The sequence below is a fragment of the Zea mays genome, chromosome 8, assembly GCF_902167145.1.
Source record: "Zea mays cultivar B73 chromosome 8, Zm-B73-REFERENCE-NAM-5.0, whole genome shotgun sequence".
Classification (NCBI taxonomy): Eukaryota; Viridiplantae; Streptophyta; class Magnoliopsida; order Poales; family Poaceae; genus Zea; species Zea mays.
In genome coordinates, this window is record NC_050103.1 from 118,616,787 (window position 1) to 118,639,223 (window position 22,437).

Here is a 22,437-nt window from a genome sequence, read left to right on the forward strand (position 1 = left end):
CTCGGGTGGCGCGGACCTATTCATGCAGTGGAGGATCCGTGGGAATAGTAGACATCAAGGTTTACGAGAAACATATGTCGTGTGGTTAGAGATCCTCAGCTGAGTAAATCGATTCGGATCGCCGTTATATCCCCGGACAGTGGAGACTTGAGCTCCGACCTACAACCTAAGTCAAGATGTGAACACGATGGATAAAAATGATGTTGTCTTGATGTGATGTGAAATTAGACTAGATGCAAATAGAGTCTATTAATACTTAATATGGCGTTAAAAGATTGAAAGTAAGGACTCACTTTAGTAAGCTACTTCTGCAAAAGTATAAGTTGATTTTTGCTAAAGCCTCTCCTTGACTCCTATTTATCCAGCATACCCTTGAGAGTCTTTTCCTTAGTCGGGTAAGACTTGCTGAGTAATTCCATACTCAGGGTTTATCCCTTTGTTGTTTTTAGGTGAGGAAGCGACAAATTTTTGTTGCTTTTGCTCCAAGGTGGTATCAAATGAAGGAAAACAGGAGTGAAGATGCGGGAGGACTTGGTCCTCCATATAGGATCTTTTTGTTTTAAAGCTATCGGGAGGAGTCTGTGCCTCCCTTGATATGTGTAACTACTCAGCACTCGTTTATAGCTCTGGTCTGTAATAAGTAACTTGATCTTACATTCTAAATAAATGTAAGTTTATGTAAAAGCTTCCGCATTTCTATATCTCCGATGTTCTATAATGTCTGCAAGACGGGTGAAACGTTCCTGGTAAGGTAAGGAAAGATACCGAACTTGTCAAGTGACTTAGGAACATCTACAGGGTGTCTGATGTCTGCTAGACAAGGACAACTGTAGGTGGGCCTAATTACTTGGGAGGTTCCGTCACATATTCTATCGTACAAAACATTATTTTACATGACCATATGCACGATATGTATTGTAGACAACCTAATAACTAGTCCTTAATGACTATGCTTCGTGTAGTCATGTGTATCATCGTGTGTCATCACTTCACTATGTTTGATAGACGATAGTAGATTACATGACTGACTCTTTGGCTTTGTGACGACTTGGACGTGTGTGCTCTGCTATAGGCATAGGCTTGTAGCCCACAACCAAAGCTACCGGGAGTGGTTGTGCTTGTTAAGAACTACGTTACCACGGATCACCAGATCCGCTCCCTTCCCTCCATCAGCAGTAGAGGTGTAAGAAGCTGTAGAGAACCCATCTCCCTTCCCATACGCACGACAGAGGAAACCCACGAGACACAAGATATAGGGTTGGGCCTCTGGCCTCTTTCTGATCTCTGTAATATGAAGGGGTGTACAGGTTCCTTATATAGAGATGTGAGACCCTTCAGGGGCAAAGCCGGGATTTGCCCACATAACCCTAACTAGGGTTACTTAACACTCCCCTTGGGCGAATACCGCGACCAACACATTCCTCTTTAAAACTCCCAAAAACCCAGTGGGAAAAATATGGAGAAAGAGTACATGGTGACGCAAATTGCATTTGCACTTTGTTGCCTTATTAAAAACCTTATGTGAGAAACTTCAGAAAAACTCACTAAGGAAAAAAGAGTACAACAAATGTCATCACAACAAATTTCGATCTTCTGGATCAGGATTCCATCGAATCTTCTACAAGGGCTAAATTTAGAAATGTGCTCCCCCTGATCCTTGGAAAACCGTATCAATATGGCACAACATCTTCTTCTGGAAGTATACGCACATAGAGATTTAGCAAACGGATTGCATACTGTTGCAAGGATTATTTCAGGAACTTCACCTCTACTCACTTCTAGGATATATGAGGTAAGTACATGTATCAACATAAACAAGCCACTTTGACTGATGGTGTTCAATCGACTGGATCTTTATATTTGATAGAAACTTCCATAAAGGTTCACATATTGATCATCAAGCTGATCCCTTCACGGCATAGAATATGACATTTATTGTCTCACGATTGTGATCAATATAAGCATTCGCTCCCTCTGACGATGACATCCGTCAAAGTCGTTATCCCTCATACCTCAAGCATACTCTTCAAGATATATGTCTCATTGTTCATCTGGAATAACGAGAATGGATGAGGTTGGGGTGCTATAATTTTCTATCTTACACCACAATTTATACATAGTTGTGCAAAGCAAGTAACATGTCCTTCAATAGGACCTAGGGGATAATATATTTGCAATAGTACATATTCTAAATATGACACATCGCTCCAGGCGTTCATCCATTGCAACGTCTATGATGGTGTAACAAAAGTCCATCAAATATCGTAATCCATCAGGGATTTTTCATCGACAAGATACATCGTTATAGTCTGTCATTCTTGCACAATGGGGATATTTTGCCAGTAACACCTAAACCTTATAGGTTTCTGCCATCAGGGCTTTAGAGGATACTGTAATTCCACATCTAGTGGAAATTACCATGAGTAAAACTCATGGAATGCATATGTGCTTATTCAGTGAACTTCAAGTCCTTTGGTACCTCATCTTATTCTTTTTCGGGTCTGTATGGGTCTTTATCCCTTTATAGGGATTATCAAACTTTGGTGTTTAACACAGACTTTATTTCTTCTGGAAAGGTTCCATTAAGGAACTATAATCTCATCTAGGAGATATTCTCTCTACATAGGAGAGTGTTCATTCGTCAGGAATGTATTATTCGGTACGAGATTTATATGTTGCATATTTATAATTCAAAGATATGAGTCCTCCTAGGATCTCATGACGGATCTTCAGAATCCTATTAACTGCATATTTTAATTCATGCCATTTGCTAGATATATTGCATAGCGGAACTGTGTTTATTCAACACATATGTCGGATGGATCTCTCACAAGACCACTTGAACCATCGCATTCACCACACATTATTTCAGTAGTTCCCATAAATGTCTGAACTTCAAGCTCGCGACTCCCATTTTGCGATTATTGGTTCAGCCTCGATTGCATTTATCAATGACCCGATAAGAGAGCTTCAAGCACTCATGCCTAGGGCTTTGTTTTGGATCCCATTGCAATATATAGAGGCAAGATAGGTGTCGACATATTTGTCTCCCACATTTAATAATGATCTCCGTATTCCCATCACAATGATATTGCACGCATTGCTAGGAACTTCATCATCAAGATGAACCTCTTCGTGAGGCAAATCACCAGCAGGGCGAGTTCATCGAAGGAGAATTACAGACCACTTGAATCTGCAATCAGAACATATGCTTTGACTAAGGCCAATGGATCATATTCGCAGACGTCCCCGAGAATAGATCAAATGCCAATAAGTCAAATGTGGATATGATATTAATCCCGGGTATATCCACATCTACATCAGGTAGAAGCATTCAAACCAATATGGTTACTCCTCAATGAAATCTGGCAAACTCCATATACACAGGAGTACACTCCGAACGACGGGTTCAGTTTGGCTTTTGTGAGTTTAATAGAATATTGAGGCATTACACTATATGGGCATTCCTCCCCCTAATGTCGAGATGTTCTAAAAGCATACAGATAAAATCCCCAACCACAGTCATCTAGTTTGTGGCCAATGTATGCTATTGTGGTGATTTATTTGGGAAATCTTACGCACATTACAGATAGGGGTTTTATGCAGTGATCTTTGGACTTAATTGATGTAGTGGCATGAATACTACATATTTGTCCTTCAACGTGAAGGATTAGTCTCAACTTCCAATAAGACACGCAACAACAAGTTGCTTCGTGGTTACAATTCTGCAAACTTATATTGTTATTATTACCAAATACACAGTCAATTATTAAGATTTAGACTGATATGTGCAACACTATTTTATCCATAAGGGTCCTTCAGGGGCTCATGCATACCATTCGTCGTTTGGAGCCAGTAGTTGACTTAAGATCAACAAGTAAAATGACCATCAGGGTCTAGCGCTCACAAGGACATTCACTGGTTGCATTGTGCTTTTAAGCACATAAGAAAATGTGTGCGTATATAATGGTAGTAAAGTGCACGGCATCAGGCCAATGTTGCCAAGCAAAAAAAATTTGTATGCAGAGATGTATAGTCCAACTCATTTTACCATTGCCCATGGTTTACCCAATTACTCATACTGGTCTGAAATTGGGTTTCAAGTTATGCAACATTTTTTAGGTATAAATTTTTTTAGAGAGAACTTATAACAATAGTCAATAATTTGTGGTGCTGCCAGCATGGCAAATATTTCTCCTCATATGATATACCAATTTGTTCTATAAAGCATTATTTCGATCTCTTCATTGTTCGGCAAAAAGAGAAGCTTTGGAATAGAACAGACAAGGCCAAGAATTCATTTTATCTGGGAAAAATCACCATATAACTAGCATTTGATGAAGCAAATGATGATAACTGCTTGGCAAGAACGAAACAAGACTCGTATCTGCCTAGGATCCATCTTCAACAACAGATAGTACTGCTCTCATACAAAGAAATCATCAGGAGTAGAGAGGATACAACAGGTCTCTACAAGATCTTCATATTTCTATCACAAATTATCATCACTAGTAGTCTAGTGGTCAAGACATATGGCTCTTCTGGCTCCAAGGACCAAGGACATGCTAATGTCTAATTTAGCCTCAAGCTCTGTGGTGATGTGGGATTTCATAGTTATTTGTCTACTCTTCTCACTTCTGGTAGATCGGAGGTAGATAATGGTAAGCATGCCAAAAGGTGGAATTCAGTGTAGTTCGACTACATAAACCCTAGGTATATGTCCATTCAGGACCGACCCCAATGTATACCAAACTTGTCAAAGGACTATCCCGAGTCAATGCAGCGACTATAAGTATTTTCAATTCTGAGAGATATATGCAACACAAGCATAGAGGTCCTACATAGAACGAGTAAAGTGGTTCGATAGGAACACACAATGGTTTTTCACATCAACATTGTGAAAAAAATCTCAGAATAACCTCTCGGTATACTCGCAACTTCGTGTTGCTAGCGATTACATGTCCTTTTATCTCATAGTTTGCTTCATGTCATTTAGCGACAAAGAGAGCAATGTGCTAACATCTGGTTGAGCAATGTATGACTGAGATTTCTGGTCTTAAATTATTTGGTAAGGTCTTTTGCTTACTAATAGAATCCCAATTTGTGATGTCTTATATACCAAAAAGGATTTCATGCATTATATTATATATCTTTGGTTTACTTCGGGTAAAACTTTTATGCACGAGGAGAGAGAGCAAAAAATTAACTTATCTGTGTTTTATTGTATTTCAATTTAATTTCCCAGATTTTTCAAGTACTATAGAGTTTGATATAGTTGTTATGGCCATTTGGCAATATAAATAAATATATGATGCCATACAACACAATCAAATAAAATATAGAGCCAAACAAAATTATTTACGAAGGTTGCGCATAATGTGACTTCAGGGGCTTAAACAACCCACCACAATCCACGCGAGTACAAGCTCTAGTGTATCTGGCGTCAACGCGTGTGCGACCATCAGGGCAACGACAACACATCAAACCTTCGTAACCAGCGCAACAGACGCAGTTGTGGCTTGGTAGTTGGGGTACACGATAAGTACACGCAATAGGCACAACAGGCGCAACAAGCGCAAATGTGACTCAATAGTTACGCCACACATGCAATGCCTTCATGGCCCACGAAAAATGTGTGACTCGGTGATGGCGGTCCGACTCAACGGGAACGATCCGATTAAGCGAGAGCGCGACATAGCAATCACATGACACTGCCAAGTTCGTACGACACAAATACTGCATCATGTTGCCAGGGCGCAACCAATGCTTAGCCAATGTCTTAACTCAGTCGATTAATAATGTAACCTGATCGTCACATCTGTGTACCCACTATACCATTTAATCGCTCGATGTGAGTCCAAAAGCTCAACACAACATAAATATTTAGAGCGATTTAAGTATGCACAATACAACCTTCATATGTATTTTATTTTTCTGCTAAGTATCTACTACAGAAAATAAAAGCAGAAAAACAAACACAATAATTATTAATATATAAACATAACACATTAGGTGCAAAAGATATTTTTCATATGTAAGCATATATATATTTTACTAACTATTTACTACAGGAAATAATTAATTAAGATAGAAAGTATAACATAAACATGCTTTAATTATTATTTTCTAGATGATGCCGATCGAGCACAACTTCAGGTTTGCTTCTTTTGTCACGTGCGACATCAAGGCAAAGCGGGCCCCTTCCTTTATTCACGGCATGAAGTGGGTCAGGAGCATACGTGTGGCCATTTCCTTTCTTTTTCTTTTTATATGATTTGATCGCATAAGGAGCTCTCGGTCAGGCCCAAAAAAAAGGAACAGTGCCCATCTGTTGCCTTTGCCAGGGATTTTTCAACCGCCTTGACCAGGTACAAGAGTGCAAGTAAGGTACAGTTCAACTGCACTCTCGATCGCCTGAAAAAATGGATCGGTGACCGCGTCTCTAGACCACTTGCCACACACGCACAGGTTTGGACGCACATTCTTCTCTATGCGGTTACTAGCACCGCAGTCCTCTATCGCGAGGCCTTAGGCGGGCTGTGGAGCCTCTGTCCGAAAAAGCCACTAGAGCAGCTCGGTGTTGTTGTAGCCGATGCGCGCGGTGGGGGACTCGAGCAAGCGGACGCCTACGCACGGCAAGAAGCGGTCACGAGCTGCCCCACGGCCTGGGCGAGCCACCCTCGCATAGGCGGCATGGCCTGTGGATGGGCGCTCGTCCCCAGCGCGGGCGTGGCTGCTGGCGCACGACGCATGATACTCCTCTGATAGCGACGCGACCGCAGCACGGGCGCGGCTTCAGACGCGCTACGTGGCTTCTGACGTGGGCTAGCTGCCGCGGTAACGAGTGCTTCCGGCGCGGGTGCATCACCACGACGACGATAGCTATTTTGTCGCAGGATCGTAGCGCATGCAACAAATCATTAACAATAAACATACCATTCGATTACGTAGAGAGAGAATCGAAGCCTGTCGCGTAGGACAGTTTGGCTAGGCCAAAAGACCTGCCAACTTGACAAAGAGTTGATGCAGATCTGATCTTGCAGCAACGTCGAGGTAGAGCGTGCTGATAAAGTGTTAAGAACTACGTTACTACGGATCACCAGATCTGCTCCCTTCCCTCCCGTCAGCAGCAGAGGCGCAAGAAGCTATAGAGAACCCGTCTCCCTTCCCATAAGCACGATAGAGGAAACACACGAGACACAGGATATAGGGTCGGGCCTCTGGCCTCTTTCTGATCTCCGTAATATGAAGGGGTATATAGGTTCCTTATATAGAGATATGAGACCCCTTAGGGGCAAAGCTGGTATTTGCCCACATAACCCTAACTAGGGTTGTGCATATGGCTGAGGACGTGGGGCGGCGGTACACGCGTTGCTGGGCTCGGATCGGACCAGTCGTAGGCTAACCCCGCCAACGAAGACGACGGACGCCCATGCGTTGCACTGCACGCTCCGGTTCGGGACCGGAAGCGAAACAACTACCGGGCCTTAAAAAATGGGCCTAACTCGAGGATGAAACGGGCCCGGTACTCAGTGCCCACCTTTGTATAGGTGTACATTTGTGCTGTGTCTAATAGGCCGGTCCAAAGCACACAATTTTTGGCACAACCCAGATCTGGCACGGTCCAACCTAAATGTGGGCCTGAGCCGGCACGACCCAATATGTGGGTCGTACCTGGGCCTCAAGTCAAGCCCACGGGCCGACCTGACACGACCCATTTAACTAAGGCCCATCGAGGCCCACTAAATATAGACTCAGTATTTAACTAAGATCCGTCAAAGCCCACATGACTACCACATCTTGGAGAATCTAGAGCTTCAATAAGCCTTCGAGAACCAATACCTAGATGTGGATAGTGAATAGTGATGATTATCATTGTATATGTATTCTTAATGGTTGTATAATATTCATTAAACACTGAACAGAGAACTGAATATTATTTCTGAGCTAGTGTAATATTTTTTCTTTCTGACCAAAGATTTTTAATGTGCATCCACAAAACATCTTAGTTTTATTTTGGTTATATATATATATTATACTTTTTGTTTATGTATTACTGTTGTATGTATATGGGCCGGTCTGGTAAATTAAGGCATTTTGGGCTATTTGGATCGGCCTGACATACATAATTAATTGTGGGCCGTACCGTGGGCCGATGACTAGGCACACGTGCTGGCATGGTACGACCCATAATTAGATATATGCTTTTGTGAGTCGTGCCTTTATGGGCTGTGCTTTTGTGTCCCTGTGCCGTACCGAGCTAGGCCGGGCCACATGTACATATATACACCTTTGTGAGGCCCAGTTCAAACGCAAACGCGAGCAGAGGAGTTGTCACTTTGCCAGGGGCCGAGGCGGCGAGTTTCCCGTCGAGCACCCCCCCCCCCCCCCCCCCCCCCCCCCCCCCCCCCCCCCCCTGGTTCCAGCGAACCGCGGAACACTCAGGAGCCCGGCTTTTGGACGGCAGATCGGGCTTTTGGACGCTTTTCTCGAGCCGTTTCTGGGGGGTTCTGCTGGTCGAGGCACTCGGCCACCTATTTATTTATTGAGGACGATGCTTCCGCCCAGCAGCGGTTGAGCTTCGCGTTGCTGATCCTTCGCTTTGGTGCGTGCTTTGCTTGCTCCTGACTTGTGCTTGTCGAGAGCTCATGTCGCCGACGGCGGCGTCGTCGGGGCCGGAACCGCCGTTCCGGCCACGAGAGAAGGTCCTGGAGAAGCAGAGGTACTTCCAGAGCGTGCAGAAGCCGACGTACCTCAAGGGCCGCTACGATGTGGTCACCTCCGTCGCCGTCCCGCTCGCCCTCGCAGTCTCCAGCATGTACCTCGTTGTAAGTTCCCGACCTCGCCTCTCATTATTATTTATCTAGACGGAAAGGAAAATCCGTTTTGTATTTTAAAAGTACTCGTGCATGGATCTGCTGATTGTTTGCAGGGGCGCGGGATCTACAACATGTCTCACGGCATAGGGAAGAAGGAGTGAACTCTTTGTACATGAACATGACTCGTCGATCGGTGGACTCTTGTCTCATATGTACTGTATATATTCTGTAAATACAGTGAGGACTCGAATGTGGTGGATTGGATATGGGGAAAACAAATCCGTCCAAGGCCGTGTGTATTGTGTAAGTCCATGTTTAGGCTGTCTCCAGCGTGCGCATGCTGCGAGCCGCCCCCTCTTTTTACCCTGCTCCGCCAGATGTATGTTTAGATTGACGCATCGTTTAGCTTCAAATCTCCGTTTATATAAATGGAGATTTTAAACCGTGATTTGTTACCTTCAAATTTATGTATAATTTGAAGCTAACAATCACGGTTTGAATCTCCACTTATGTATAATTTTTATAGTAGTAAAGATTGCAATGTACGATGAAAATGAAGCAGGTTACTATTTATGCTTAAAAATACATTTGTGTTATGTTAATTAGAGATGGCAATGAAGATCTGATTCCTAATTCTCCGCGGAAAATTCCTGTATTAGGGACGAGAATAAGGATTTTAGTCCCCATGATGATCGAAATAGTGAAATTTTTGTCTCACGCAGGGGCAGAGACTGGGAGCGTGCTCCATGAATATCTCTTCACGTAAATTAGTCCATTGATATGTTAAAACTATACTAAAAAATTCAATATATAACCTATTATAAAAAATCAAAATACCACCTAATAACTCTACCACCTAGAGGTTGTAGGCTTATTTCCGATAGGTGCGCGCGAACGCACCCGTCAGGTGTAGCCCCCGAGACCTCGAAGGAGTGGTTGACTCCTTCGAGGTCTTAATATTTTTCCCTGTAGATATCGTTGACTTTGTCCTTTGTTCGTCATCTGGCTGTGGCCTAGGTGCAAAGGCAGCCCCCGAGTTTCTGCTTCGGGTCGCTGGAGTTTCCAACAATTCTGTCGCAACATGTGTGCAAGGGCACCCCTCGAGCCTCCGCACAGGGCGAGAGGACGATTGAGAAACACCTTGACTTTTTAATGATATGCCTCTTCATCGCCTTCCTGCAAGGAGGAAGAGGGGAAAAAGCGTCATTCTACCCTCGGTGGGCAACGAGCATGACTTCTCTGGTGAGCTGTTAATGGGTGATCCGAGCGGAGGCCCGAGCCTCGTTTCATAGGGGTCGGCTAGTGGTCCGAAGACACGCCCCAAAAGTACCTGCGGGTGATTCGCCTGATCCCGGATCCGTTCGATGGGGTCCGAGGGCTCGATGCCTCCCTCCGACGGGATACAGTCACGAATCGCTCTCAGGGGTCTCGGATATGTCTTAGGGTACCTCGGGATTGTAGCTCGAGCCTCGGCCATGTACGGACGTACCCATAGTCATCCCTGACTCTGTGCTCTGGGGCAGTTGTTGGACCTTTTCGAGGGGCCAACCTACGAACCCCTGATCAGTAAAGGGCTCGGAACCCGTGTGCTCTGGGGCAGTTATCGAACCATGCCGAGGGTTTAACCTTCGAACCCTTGATCAGTAGGAGGCTCGGGCCTTACTTCCTTTGCACGGAAGGGAGTCCGAGGGGATACCTCTTCCCTGCTACCTGTGGATGAACAAAAGAGGAGAGGGAGAGAGACACACCATTTGATGCGCTTACCCTGAGGAGGTGGAGCGGCGCCCGTTGGCTTGTGTCAGTTGGACAGGATAAGCGGGCCGCAGGCGGGAGTTAATGCGACGGGACACGACGGACCGCGGGCTATCCGTTGCGGCGCGCGTGCGCGTGGAATTTGAAGAGACGAAACTCGTTCCTGGGTTTGATTCTCTGAATCGAGGGGTCTCGGCCTAGGCCTTGGTGGGTCCGTCGATCCCTATATATTATGGTGTGCTGCAATCAAAGTAACACATGCATCAATCGAGCAATAATAATGATCATAATGCCAAAATTTCATAGAACACCACATCTAAATTTTGAAGGCAGGTTGAATTGGAAAGTACAAACACATAGAATTCATCTCGTATAGGTAGGTGGTATGGTGGCCTGTGTTAAAAGCTGCATGATCTGATCCATGGTTTGCAATTGCTGAGCAAGCTCCTCATATTGGTTGCTCATGCTATCATCGTCCATCAGATCAGCAGGAAGATTCTTCAGGAGCCAACTATGGTTCCAGATTTCAGGGATTGTTGTTCGCTACATATTTTATATAACATATAAATACAAAAAATCAGATAAATATGACCAAACTCGAAACAACATATCTTCTGAACCTAATGTATCATGATCAAAGCACGATTATAACTACAAGGAATTACCATAGCGACGCAAATACATTGTAGATTACAGTAAACAGAAGTAGTAAACAACTTTCTACATATGGAAATAAATTAAAACAGAAATCCATAGGGTCATGAACAATACAAATAATGTGCAGTTTGTCCTTTCAGTTCTTCAACTGTGTGCAGCCTCTCTTTTGTTTCATTTAGTTCAGCTTGCAGTACTTGTATTGTTTGCTTGGCTTCATTGTTGACTCCAAGAGTATTCACCATGCGAAATACTTTTGTGCGTGAGGCAGAGTAATCTCCATGACCTAACTGCCAAATTTGGAACAGACTGAAGCTATAATGAGTGAGCAGGGAAAGGAGAATGGACCAATCTTTGACAATTTGACTATCAGCGCTTATGACAGATTCTCCCTGACCTGTTCCGCAGAAACGAACACCTTGCCCCCTGGATAACCGTTGTGGCCACCAACAGCAGTGACCATGTGGGCATGTGGCCATGAGACAACAACTTGCTGCTTCCACATAGAACAATTTCTAGTTGGTGGTGCCTCTTTTTCTGCTCAGACAAGAAATCAAATCAGAGCACAACTATCATTAGTTGCTACGAGGACTATGTATGGATGGGAAAATTTAATAGAAATAAACTAAAGTCTCGTAGAGTTTTAGTAATCACTTAAAAGGTACATGCACCAATGTGACAAAATAGTAGCCTTGTCAAGAAACTTAAAAGAAGGCAAAACATTCCATTGGGACATAAGCTTATTAAAAAAGTAAAGAAGAAAAAAAAAACACTACATCCGTCCTAAAATAGTAGTCGTTTCAGCTCTTGGTTTTAATGTCTATATTCAAGTGGATGATGATTAATCTAGATATATATACAAAACACATACATCAAGTATGGTATGAATCCACTAAATCCCTAAAACAAATTATTTTAGTACAGAGAGAGTACATGATATTGTAAAATCTTCATAGATTGACCCAACCACATAGCAGAAAAATACATCTCTATTGCTACAAAATGCATGTGTGACTCACTTTAGCAACAATCTCTTTGCATAAAAAAGGACTTAAGAACCTGGTTTGAACCACAGTACCACCACTGTGTTTCCATTGGAAGAAGAACAATGTAAAAATCTAGGAACCAAATGTTCAACATCTTGTCAGGTTATAAATTTTCAGGCAAACTCATATAAGAACCAAATATATCAAAATGATCGTTTTCTCAGAGACGGTAAAATAACGTTCATACAAATAACCTAGATCCATAACATCTATAAGAGCTACTAAATTGTGATTTTGCTTCACCTAGGCACAACTGATGGAGCAGCAGAGCATCTCTACCAGGCCGCTGCAGTCCTTGTGCTCGAAGTCCTTGGAGACAGGGCTGAGGCACGGGGTGGAGCAACTTCGGACTCTGGTTGATGCTGTTCCGGGTGAGCAGTGGCGGCGAGTCCGAGCGTATGAAGGTGTGCGTGTTGTCCCCGCGGTCCAGGTCCATGCCGAGAACGCGGCTCGCCTCCGTCTGCATGAACACCCACCGCCTCCCCATCAGCACCAGGATCTGCTGGAACTTCTTGGCCTTGCCCGGCCCGGACACCCTAAAGAGGCACCTCAGGAGCAGCGCCGACACCTGACTCTTGATGGCGCTATGCAGGTTGGGGGACATGGCTTCCTCCTCTTTGTAGGGTCGAGATGGCGAACTAGAGGGAGGTAAATACCGAATTTTTTATATTTTGGCCCTTCCTCGGAACAAAATTCATGTTTGAACTCTAAAAAATTTTAATATCATTTTTGAACCCTTTGCTCGGCGCCGTAGCCTATGGCGGCGAGGTAACACAGCTCGACGCCATAGCCTATGGCGCCGAGATACGTGCTGCGTTGGCACAAACGGACGTCGTGTCGTCGACGTGGTACCAAGCTCGGCGCCATAGATCTTGGCGCCGAACTCCATTCTGTAGAGAAAACTTGTCTAGCTCAGTTGGTAAAATACAAGGCTCTTAACCTTGTGGTCGTGGGTTCGAGCCCCTAGTGGCTATTTTTTAATACTTTTTGTCTTTGTCACTTATTTTTTTTGTTGTCCATATTTTTCGTTTATGTCGCTGATTTGTCCGTCCTGATTTATTTCTCATCAAGTTTTATTTTTGTGACTGATTTGTTTATTCATCCAGATTTTTTTTATCCGACGAGCACAGCAGCTGTATATGCAGTAAATTCTAAAATATATCATCCATGAGACAAGTATATAATGGAGTATACTTTTATTTAGTGCAGAAGAAAAAAAGATGAATATGTGTGCTTCTTTTTACTGGGAATATGTTATTATATATTTAAAATTTATGTTCAAAAGAACTCAATGAAAATATAATATTTTTATTTGATCACGATTGAAGTAAGAGTGTTCTCATTTGATTTTTATTGTGGTTAGCTGAGCAAACAAGGGAAAAGTTGACGGCTTGTGAGCACTGTGGCACACAGCTGCTGTGCTCGCCGGATAAAAAAATCTGGACGAATAAACAAATCAGTCACAAAAATAAAACTGGATGAGAAATAAATCAGGACAGACAAATCAGCGACATAAACAAAAAATATGGACAACAAAAAAAACAAATAAGTGACAAAGACAAAAAGTATTAAAAAACACCCACTGTGGGGCTCGAACCCACGACCACAAGGTTAAGAGCCTTGTATTTTACCAACTGAGCTAGACAAGTTTTCTGTATAGAACAGAGCTCGGCGCAAAGATCTATGGCGCCGAGCTCGACACCACGTGAATTTTTTTCCGATGAAGGACCAAAATGCAAAAAAATCGGGAGGTAAATAGTCCTTTCTAAAATTAATTATGTTGGCTAACACAAATAAATATGGAATTAATACTATGTTGGTCTAGCCAAGACTACACCCCTCTAACTATAACAAACACTTGACAAAAGATCCTAATTAAAGCAACTAAGGTGCCAAGTTAGAGAAAGAGCTCTCCCACACAAATCTAGTTAGCAAGGTCATACAAACTTATGCAACTATAATTCTAAGCATACCGAGAGCTCCTAAACATACTAGTAAGCAATTCGCACAAAGCACAAGCACTACTAGCAAAATTCACTAGTTGCACTACACAAGCACAACGAGAGAGAAACAACTACTTAGCTTCACAATCTAAGAAAAACGGATTAGCTACACAAGCTAATAAGTGGGTAAATATTTTACAAGTATGACTAGATATACAAGAGCAACAAACACTCACTAGCATAAGTATATGAACAAATAAATACAAGCTAGTGAGGAAAGCTGCAAATCAACGGGGACATGATGACACTTGGCATAATGATTTTTTCCGTAGTGTCGATGACTTGCCGGTCACCCCTAGTCCACGTTGAGGTAGATTCAAAGCACCCAACCGCTCCTCTATCAAGTCTCTGCTTGATCTCTTGAGCCGGATTGGTCAATGAGCCCTCAAACCTCGATTCCACTAGAGTTGTTTTTCGCCGCTCCAGCAAGGCAAGCACAACGCCTCTTGCAATCACCACCACGACCTCTTCACAATCTTTGTTGAAGAACTCACGAGGAACCACCACCAAGTCGTCTAGGAGGCATCAAATTCTAAGAGTAACAAGCCAACGATCTCACTTGATGATCTCCCTAGTGCCTCAAAGATCAACAACTTGATGCAATGCACTAGATGGCTCTCAATCTCACTAGTAAAAGGGAAATGGCCTCAACATTTCCTATAATCGATTTTGGTGTTTGATTTTCCATCACAAACCATATGGACTAACTAGTTTGCCTAGTGGATATTTTTCTCAGGTGCATAAAGTTCACATAAACATACAAAGAAAATGACTTGGGGGAATTCTACACGATTGGAGCAAAATAGAACTGGTGCAGCCTGTGGGGCACCGGACACTGTTTAGTGCCCAAGATGGAGCAGCTCGCGAACTGGCCGCTCTCGGGTTTTCTCAGAGCTCATCCACTAAAATTCATCAGACTGTCTGGTGTATCACCGGACTGTCCGGTGAGACAACGGAGCAATGGTCAACTTCGCCCAACGGTCGACTGCGCGACTGCGCGCACAGTCTGTAGTACTAGAAGTCAGAAGACAATCTGCGATGACAAGTCGCACCGGACTATCCGGTGTCACAAGAAGATAGAAGACTTCAACGATCAACAGCTCCAAACCCCAACGGTCAGCTGACGTGGCACTCACCGGACAGTGAACAGTAGAGTGTCCGGTGCACCACCGAACTGTCCGGTGTGCCCATCGACAACAACGACTGGAATAGTGGTTGGGGCTATAAATACCCCCAACCACCACCATTCAAGCCATCCAAGCATTGCAACTTCCTCATTCAATACTAGAGCAAAAGAATAGACTCTAAAGACACAATCAAAGCATCAAATCCTCTCCAAGCTCCAAAATCATGTCAAGTGATCAAAAGTGCTTAGTGACTTGAGAGGGTGATCTGTGTTTCTTTTGTTTCTCTTGTTGCTTGGTTGCTTTCTTCTTCTCACTCTAATCTTTCCAAGTGCTTTGTAAAGCTAGCGAGAGACACCTAATTATGTGGTGATCCTTGGGGGGTCTTAGTGACCCATGTGATTAAGAAGAAGCACTCGATCGGTCTAAGTGATCGATTGAAAGAGGGAAAGGGTTGGATTAGACCCGGCCTTTGTTGCCTCCACAACGGGGAGTAGGTTCATTGTAACCGAACCTTGGGAAAGAAATCATCGTGTTCACTTGTGTTGATCTTCACTTGATTTGTTTCTCCCCTCTCCTATCTCTCTAAAGTTCTCTTGCTCATATTGGTTTAAGTTGGCTCCCAAAGTTATCCGCATTGATTGAGCAACTCATAGCAAGAAGAACTATCTTTCGCACTCCGAATTCACTATTATTTATTTCTAACCCTAACCCCGGGTGAAGTGTGTGTTCAAAATTTACAATTTTCAGGTTTTGCCTATTCACCCCCCTCTAGGCGACTTTCGATTGGTATCAGAACCCAGTGCTTCATTAGAGTTTAACAACTTGAAGTGATGTCAGCAGAACACACCAAAAGAGAGATGGTTACCGGGGAAAAGCCTGGATCTTCGAGAAAGAAGAACGAAGAAAGGACTTCGTCGAAAGAGGCCGGTGACAAGCAAAAGGAGCACAAAGAGGAATCCGCCGGCTCCATCAAGTCACATAGGAAGGGTGACAAGAAGAAGAAAAATGAAGAAGGTGGTCTACTACGAGACCAATTCTTCCTCACCTTCCACATCCGGCACCGAATCCACATCTTCGAAGCGCCAAGAGCGTAAGAAGTATAGTAAGATGCCTCTTCGCTATCCTTGCATTCCTAAACACGCTTTTCTACTTTCCGTACCCCTAGGCAAACCACCATATTTTGATGGTGAAGATTCTTGTATGTGGAGTGATAAAATAAGGCACCATCTAACCTCACTCCACGAAAGTATATGGGATATTGTTGAGTTTGGAGCGCAGGCACCACAGGTGGGCGAAGAGGATTACGACTCCGATGAGGCCGCCCAAATAAGGCACTTCAATTCCCAAGCCACCTAAATACTCCTCACTTCCCTATGTCGAGAGGAGTATAACAAGGTGCAAGGGTTGAAAAGTGCTAAAGAAATTTGGGACGTCCTCAAGACGGCGCATGAAGGGAACGAGGTGACCAAAATCACCAAGCGTGAAATTGTCGAGGGAGAACTCGGTCGATTCGTCCTCAATAAAGGAGAGGAGCCACAAGCAATGTACAACCGGCTCAAGACAATGGTCAACCAAGTCCGCAACCTCGGGAGCACCAAGTGGGATGACTATGAAATGGCCAAGGTTATTTTAAGATCTCTTGTTTTTCGTAATCCCACTCAAGTTCAATTAATTTGTGGAGATCCTAGATATAAACAGATGTCTCCCGAGGAGGTCATTAGTAAGTTTGTGAGCTTTGAACTTATGACCAAAGACTCCAAACATATTGTCAACTTGGAGCAAGGCGCCACTTCCAAGCCCGAGGCGCAACCCGTTGCTTTTAAGGCAACAAAAGAGAAGAAGGAAGAGTCTACACTAAGTAGACTTCCAATCGACGCCTCCAAGCTCAACAATGAGGAGATGGCTCTTATCATCAAGAGCTTCCGACAAATTCTCAACCAAAGGAAGGGGAAGGACTACAAACCCCATTCTAAGAGGGTTTGCTACAGGTGTGGTAAGTCTGGTCATTGTATCGCTAAATGTCCTTATACAAGTGATAGTGTCAGGGACGACGACAAGAAAGGGAAGAAGATGGAAAAGAAAAGATACTACAACAAGAAGAAGGGTGGCGAGGCGCATATGGGGTAGGAATGGGACTCCGATGAGAGCTCCAACGACTCCTCCTCCGACGAGGACGTCGCCAACGTTGCCATCAACAAAGGCCTTCTCTTCCCCAACGTCGGTCACAAATGCCTTATGGCTAATGATAGCAAAAGGAAGAAGGTACATTCTAGAGATACCCCCAAATACACTACTTCCGATGATGAGGGTAGCTCTAGTGATGATAACGATGATTTGACTTCTCTTTTTGCAAACCTTACCAAAGATCAAAATAAAAAAATAAATGAATTAATAGAAACCATTAATGAGAAGGATGATATTTTGGAATGCCAAGAGGACTTGCTCGTTAAGGAAAATAAAAAGTTTGTTAAGCTAAAAGAAGCTTATGCTCTTGAAGTAAAAAATTGTGAAAACTTGTCTAAAGAGCTTAATATTTGCAATGATTCAATTTCTTGTCTTATAATTGGAAATGTTAGTTTAATTGCTAAGATTGAAGAATTGAATGCTTGCAAACCCTCTACATCTACTGTTGAGCATGTCACTATTTGCACTAGATGTAGAGATGTTAATCTTGATGCTATGAATGACCACCTTGCTATGATTAAATAAAAAAAGATCACATAGATAAATTAAATGTTAAAATTACCGAGCATGAGCTTGAGAATGAAAAATTTAAATTTGCTCGTAGTATGCTTTATAATGGGAGACGTCCTGGCATTAAGGATGGCATTGGTTTCCAACAAGGAAGCCAAAGCAATATCAAACTTAATGCCCCTAAGAACAAGCTTTCTAACTTTGTTAAGGGCAAGGCTCCCATGGTTCAGGATAGGGAAGGTTACATTATATATCCTGAAAACTACCATGAGCACAAAATTAGAAGAATTCATGCTAGGAAATCTCATTCTGTTTCTCATCATGCTTTTATATATAGTAATGAGGCTTCTAGCTCTAAGCATGTAAGTCATATCAAAATGCCTAAAAAAAGATTGCTAATGCATCAAATGAACATAGCATTTCATTCAAGACTTTTGATGCATCGTTTGTACTTACTAACAAATCAGGCAAGGTAGTTGCCAAATATATTGGGGGCAAACACAAGAGTCCAAATACTTGTGTTTGGATACCCAAGGTGCTTGTTTCTAATGTGAAAGGACCCAAGACCGTTTGGGTACCTAAGAACAAGGCCTAAATTAGTTTTGTAGGTTTATGCATCCGGCGGGACAAGTTGGATAATCGATAGCGGGTGCACAAACCACATGACATGGGAGAAAAGGATGTTCTCCTCATATGATAAAAATAATGATCCCCAAAGAGCAATCACATTCGGGGATGGAAATCAAGGTTTGGTCAAAAGTATGGGTAAAATTGCTATATCTCCTGACCATTCCATTTCCAATGTTTTTCTTGTAGATTCTTTAGATTACAACTTGCTTTCTGTTTCTCAATTATGCAAAATGGGCTACAATTGTCTATTTACTGATGTTGGTGTTACCGTCTTTAGAAGAAGTGATGATTCAATAACTTTTAGGGGAGTGTTAGATGGTCGACTATATTTAGTTGATTTTAATGATAACAATGCTGAACTAGACACTTGGTTAATTGCTAAGACCAATATGGACTGGCTCTGGCATCGCCGACTTGCTCATGTTGGGAAGAAGAATCTTCACAAGCTTCTAAAGGGGGAGCACATTTTAGTACTAACCAATGTTCATTTTGAAAAAGACAGGATTTGTAGCGCATGTCAAGCAGGGAAGCAGGTTAGAGTTCATCATCAACACAAGAACATCATGACGACCGAAAGGCCGCTTGAGCTACTCCACATGGATCTTTTCGGGCCGATCGCTTACATAAGCATCGACCGGAGTATGTATTGTCTTGTTGTTGTGGATGATTATTCTCAGTTCACTTTGGTGTTCTTTTTGCAGGAAAAATCACAAACCCAAGAGACCTTAAAGAGATTCTTGAGATGGGCTCAAAATGAGTTCGGATTGAGAATCAAGAAGATTAGAAGCGACAAAGGAACGGAGTTCAAGAACTCTCAAATTGAAGGATTTCTTGAGGAGGAGGGCATCAAGCATGAGTTCTCTTATCCCTACACACCTCAACAAAATGGTGTTGTAGAGAGAAAGAATAGAACTCTCTTGGATATGGCGAGGACCATGCTTGATGAGTACAAGACACCGGATCGGTTTTGGGCAGAAGCGATTAACACCACCTGCTACTCCATCAACCGACTCTACCTTCACCGAATCCTCAAGAAAACATCGTATGAACTCCTCACCGGTAAAAAGCCCATTTTTCTTATTTTAGAGTTTTTGGGAGCATATGCTTTATTCTTATCAAAAGAGGTAGAAATTCTAAATTTGCTCCTAAAGCAGTAGAAGGCTTTTTACTTGGTTATGACTCAAACATAAGGGCATATAGAGTCTTCAACAAGTCCACTAGATTAGTTGAAGTTTCTTGTGACATTGTGGTTGATGAGACTAATGGCTCCCAAGTGGAGCAAGTTGATCTTGATGAATTAGATGATGAAGAGGCTCCATGCATCATGCTAAGGAACATGTCCATTGGGGATATGTGTCCAAAAGAGTCCGAAGAGCCTTCACAAGTACAAGATCAACCATCATCTTCCATACAAGCATCTCCACCAACTCAAGATGAGGAAATGGATCAAGAAGAAGAGGATGAATATCAAGACGATGAGCCACCTCAAGAGGAGGACATTGATCAAGGGGGAGATGAAGATAATCAAGACAAGGAAGATGATCAAGAAATTCAAGATCAAAGACCACCGCATCCAAGAGTCCACCAAGCAATTCAAAGAGATCACCCCGTCAACTTCATACTTGGTGACATTCACAAGAGGGTAACCACTAGATCTTGAGTTGCTCATTTTTGTGAACATTACTCTTTTGTGTCTTCTATTGAGCCATACAGGATAGATGATGCACTAAGAGATCCGGACTGGGTGGTGGCAATGCAAGAGGAGCTCAACAACTTCACGAGGAATGAGGTATGACATTTAGTTCCACGTCTTCACCAAAATGTTGTAGGTACCAAATGGGTATTCCGCAACAAACAAGATGAGCATGGTGTGGTGACTAGCAACAAGGCCCGACTTGTTGCCAAAGGATATTAATAAGTCGAAGGTTTGGATTTTGATGAAACCTATGCGCCCGTAGCTAGGCTTGAATCAATTCGTATATTACTTGCCTATGCTACTTACCATGGCTTTAAGTTATATCAAATGGACGTGAAGAATGCCTTCCTCAATGGTCCTATCAAGGGAGAGGTGTATGTTGAGCAACCTCCCGGCTTGAAAGATAGTGAGTATCCTTCACATGTGTATAAGCTCTCAAAGGCGCTTTATGGGCTCAAACAAGCCCCAAGAGCATGGTATGAATGTCTAAGAGACTTTCTTCTCACTAATGGATTTGAAGTCAGTAAAGTTAATCCTACTCTCTTCACTAAAACAATTTCTAAAGACTTGTTTATATGCCAAATTTATGTTGATGATATTATCTTTGGGTCTACTAACAAGTCATCTTGTGAAGAGTTTAGTAGGATTATGATACAAAAATTTGAGATGTCCATGATGGGGGAGTTAAAATATTTTCTTAGATTCCAAATCAAGCAACTCCAAGAGGGCACCTTCATTTGCCAAACTAAGTACGTTCAAGACATACGCAAGAAGTTTGGAATGAAGAATGCCAAACCCATAAAAACACCCATGGGAACAAATGGGCATCTCGACCTCGACACAGGAGGTAAATATGTAGATCAAAAGGTATACTGGTCGATGATAGGTTCTTTACTCTATTTATGTGCTTCACGACCGAATATTATGCTTTCTGTATGCATGTGTGCATGGTCCCAGGCAAATCCTAAGGAATTTTGCCTTAGGGTCGTGAAAAGAATCATGATATATTTAGTTTATACTCCTAAGTTTGGGCTATGGTACCCCAAGGGATCTACCTTTGATCTAATTAGGTTTTCAGATGCCGATTATGCTGGATGTAAAATTGATAGGAAGAGCACATCAGGGACTTGTCAGTTTCTGGGAAGATCTTTGGTGTCTTTAGCTTCAAAGAAACAAAACTAAGTAGCTCTATCAACCACCGAAGCCGAGTATATTGTTGCAGGACATTGTTGTGCACAATTACTCTGGATGAGGCAAACTGAAAGGGAAATGTGCCCTTGGGCCATTTCTAAGTATTTTGGTGATTGAGTGCCAACACAAGTGCTTAAATGTGAATTTATGCTCATGGATGGACAAAGTGCAAATCAAGAGTAAAGGTATGTTTCTAAGCCTTAGTACATTGGTTTTGTGTACTAATATACTTGTCTAAGTGTTAGAAACAGAAAGAAGAAGAAAAGAAAAGAGGTGAAAAAGACTCAGCTCAGTCTGGCACACCGGACTGTTCGGTGGTGCACCGGACAGTGTCCGGTGCGCCAGGCTGACTCGGCGTGAAGTGGCCGCTCTCGGGAATTCGCCGACGGCGTACGGCTAAAATTCACCGGACTGTCCGGTGCGCACCGGACTGTTCGGTGAGCCAACGGTCGGGCGGGTCAACGGTCGGCCGCGGAATCTGCGCGCGACACGTGGCCGGGCCAACGGTCGGAAGGGGGCACCGGACTGTCCGGTGTGCACCGGACATGTCCGGTGCGCCAACGGCTCCCAGATCTGCAACGGTCGGCAGCGCCATTTTAGGAAGGAAATCGGGCACTGGACAGTGTCCGGTGTGCACCGGACTATCTGGTGCACTCGACGACAGAAGGCAAGATTGGCCTTCCAGATTTGCTCTCAACGGCTCCTAGCTGCCTTGGGGCTATAAAAGGGTCCCCTAGGCGCATGGAGGAGAATACCAAGCAACCTTAGAGCATTCTTGATCATCCACACTCAGTCTTTGCGCATTCGTTTATCATTCTCAGTGAT

At 43.2% G+C, this 22,437-nt stretch overlaps 2 protein-coding genes across 7 annotated transcripts; one reads left to right on the forward strand and one right to left on the reverse strand.

Moving 5' to 3' along the window:
- Positions 1 to 8,312: 8,312 nt before the first annotated feature.
- On the forward strand, positions 8,313 to 9,421 carry LOC103643025 (cytochrome-c oxidase). Its single transcript, XM_008666178.3, has 2 exons — positions 8,313 to 8,828; positions 8,933 to 9,421. The coding sequence occupies exons 1-2, from the start codon at positions 8,649 to 8,651 to the stop codon at positions 8,978 to 8,980; spliced, it is 228 nt and encodes a 75-aa protein (XP_008664400.1). The 5' UTR covers positions 8,313 to 8,648; the 3' UTR covers positions 8,981 to 9,421.
- Positions 9,422 to 11,104: 1,683 nt separating this feature from the next.
- On the reverse strand, positions 11,105 to 12,960 carry LOC103643039 (phosphatidylinositol 4-kinase gamma 5). Of its 6 annotated transcripts, none has more exons than XM_008666196.4 (3): positions 12,515 to 12,960; positions 11,623 to 11,762; positions 11,105 to 11,515 (listed from the first exon to the last, which is right to left on the reverse strand). In XM_008666196.4, exons 1-3 carry the CDS (start codon positions 12,873 to 12,875, stop codon positions 11,330 to 11,332), a joined length of 687 nt encoding a protein of 228 aa, XP_008664418.2. In that variant the 5' UTR covers positions 12,876 to 12,960; the 3' UTR covers positions 11,105 to 11,329. The 6 variants fall into 6 exon arrangements, with proteins under 6 accessions (XP_008664418.2, XP_008664420.2, XP_035817642.1 ...); XM_008666198.4 differs by having other exon boundaries at positions 11,105 to 11,534; positions 12,515 to 12,901; XM_035961749.1 differs by having other exon boundaries at positions 11,105 to 11,511; positions 12,551 to 12,897.
- Between the last annotated feature and the right edge of the window lie 9,477 nt (positions 12,961 to 22,437).